This window comes from Gracilinanus agilis, unplaced genomic scaffold (genome assembly GCF_016433145.1).
Source record: "Gracilinanus agilis isolate LMUSP501 unplaced genomic scaffold, AgileGrace unplaced_scaffold41104, whole genome shotgun sequence".
Taxonomy (NCBI): domain Eukaryota; kingdom Metazoa; phylum Chordata; class Mammalia; order Didelphimorphia; family Didelphidae; genus Gracilinanus; species Gracilinanus agilis.
In genome coordinates, this window is record NW_025374806.1 from 1 (window position 1) to 2047 (window position 2047).

General features: G+C 69.7%; 1 protein-coding gene across 1 annotated transcript; it reads right to left on the reverse strand.

Moving 5' to 3' along the window:
- Nucleotides 1-18: 18 nt before the first annotated feature.
- LOC123255209 (FERM, ARHGEF and pleckstrin domain-containing protein 2-like) lies at nt 19-1747 on the reverse strand (the record flags this gene model as incomplete). The annotated part of the gene is made up of 4 exons (XM_044684047.1): nt 1670-1747; nt 1184-1597; nt 384-491; nt 19-170 (listed from the first exon to the last, which is right to left on the reverse strand). Coding segments are annotated over exons 1-4 (752 nt in total), but the record flags the coding sequence as incomplete, so codon positions are not given.
- Between the last annotated feature and the right edge of the window lie 300 nt (nt 1748-2047).

The following is a 2047-nucleotide window of genomic DNA, read 5'->3' on the forward strand; positions in this document are numbered from 1 at the left end:
CCCAGGCGCAGGGCTCACCTCTCGAATGGGTACTTGCTCTCAGCCCTGAAGAAGTACACGTGAGACTTGAACTGAAGCTTGAAGACGAAATCCTTGTGAAGGCCGTCGGCCTGCCCGGGGATGCTGACCGTGTAGCCCAGCAGGGGCAGACTGGCCAGCGGGTAGTCGTCCTGGGAAGGAGCCAGAGGGCACGCGTTGAGGCCAGCGGGGGCGCCGGGCGGGCACTCTCGGAGGAGGCCGAGGGGCCCGTTCCTGCCGCTGTCCCCCTCTCCTGGGCCCCTTCCCAAGCTGACTAAGGCCTCGTCGGCGCTAAGGGGAAGCAGCCTGGGCAGGGGGTCGGGGCTCGGGCCGGGGACGCTCTCTTCCCCGCCCCCTCTCGGTACCTGGTGAGTTTTGTAGAAAAACAGGCAGAAATTCGTGAAGACCACCCAGAGCTTCTGCCAGCCGCTGCTGTTCTTGAACTTCCTCAGCAGGTACCCCGAGAGCTGGTTCTGGGAGGGCACAAACGGCCAGGGGAGGCCGCGTGAGGCCGCGGGGAGCAGCCGGCAGCCGCCCCCCTCCGGGGTGGTCAGGGGACCCGCCCTGGGGCCCACCCGGGGCCGAGCACCCTCCTGGGCTTTCTGGGCCCCGTGGCCCCCGTGAAGGGCCCCAGAGGAACTCGGGCACACACGCCCGTGTGGCTCGGTCTGCCGCGCTGGCACCGGCTGGCCAACGGAGCCCCAGGAGGGGCGAGCTCGTTGTCCGACCTCAGCAGCACAAAGAACGGGATCCGAATCCTGAGGTCTGGATTCAAATCCTGGATCCACCACTTAGTAAAAGGTAGTATCGACTATGTGGGCTCCCCCCCATGGCGGCCAGCCCCCCGGAGGCCCCCACACGGTCGAAGCTACAAGGAGAGGAGACACAAGGAGAAGAGAGACACCAGAGCAGCGTGGGGGGGGGAGGGAGGAAGCCAAGCCAGCCCCCCCACCTGGCCCCAAAGGCCTGGAAGAGTCTTCGGGTGAAACTTGGATTCTGAGGATCCTGCTTCTCCGAGGCCGGAGGGCACGAGCCCCCGGCCGGCCCCCGGCTGAAGGGCTGACGAGTGACCCAGGCCCAGCCTCGGGGGCCGGAGGCGCGGGCCTGCCGGCGTCTAGCTCGCTCTACGGGTCACGGAGGCTCCGAAAGGCCGCGGAGGCCTTACCTGAGTCATGCACAGAAAGTCTGTGAGGGAGAGGCTGTGGTTCCGGTACCAGCACACATGGGTGATGGTGTTGGCCTTGGGGCCCTGGCCCAGCAAATAGCGAGGAGGGAATTCTGGAGAGACAGCAAGAGAGCAGAGGCCTGAGCGGGGACCGGCCGAGAGGGCGGCCAGAGCGGCAGGGCCCGGGGACGGCCGCGGAAAGACCCGTCCGACGGCGAGCGGAGACGCAGCAGCGACAGCGCAGGAGCCCGCCTGGAGCTCGCGGGGTGCTCGGAGAGAGGCGGCGGGGAGGGGGAGGGCAGGAGGCTCGGGGGGCCGGAGGCCGCCTCTAGGCTGTCTGGGGGCCCCAAAGAAGGAGGTGAGCGGCACCCTCCATTTCAGCCCGGGAGGGCATCGCCTGAGCCGCCCCTCCGCCTGTCCTCAGAACGTCCCATCCCCGAGGGGTGCTCGGTTCCGGGGCAGGGAGAGCCATCTGACCCTCAGAACCTTCGAGGGCTCCCGGGGTTCAAGGGCCCGGCAGGCAGGCTCAGGCGATGCCCCGTCGCGGCCGGCCTCCCCCGGCATCTCTAGGGGAGCGGCTTTGCCTCCGAGCGGAGCAGACGCCCCACGCTGCCAGGCTGCGCCAGGGGAGGAGGAGGCCGGACGAGGAGGCGGCCGAGCAGCCCCTCGGTGCCCCTCAGCCTGGCTCCGGCACGAGGGCAGCCGGGGAGAGGAAGCGGGGCGCCGGCGAGGCCCACTGTGTGCCCACGGAGCCGCGGTGCCCTCCGGGCGCTCCCTCCGGGTCGCAGCGGCCCTGCTCTCTGCCTGCCCTGGCCGCAGAGGAGGAAAGGAGGCCGCACGGGCCCGGGGCAGGCAGACAGTGGG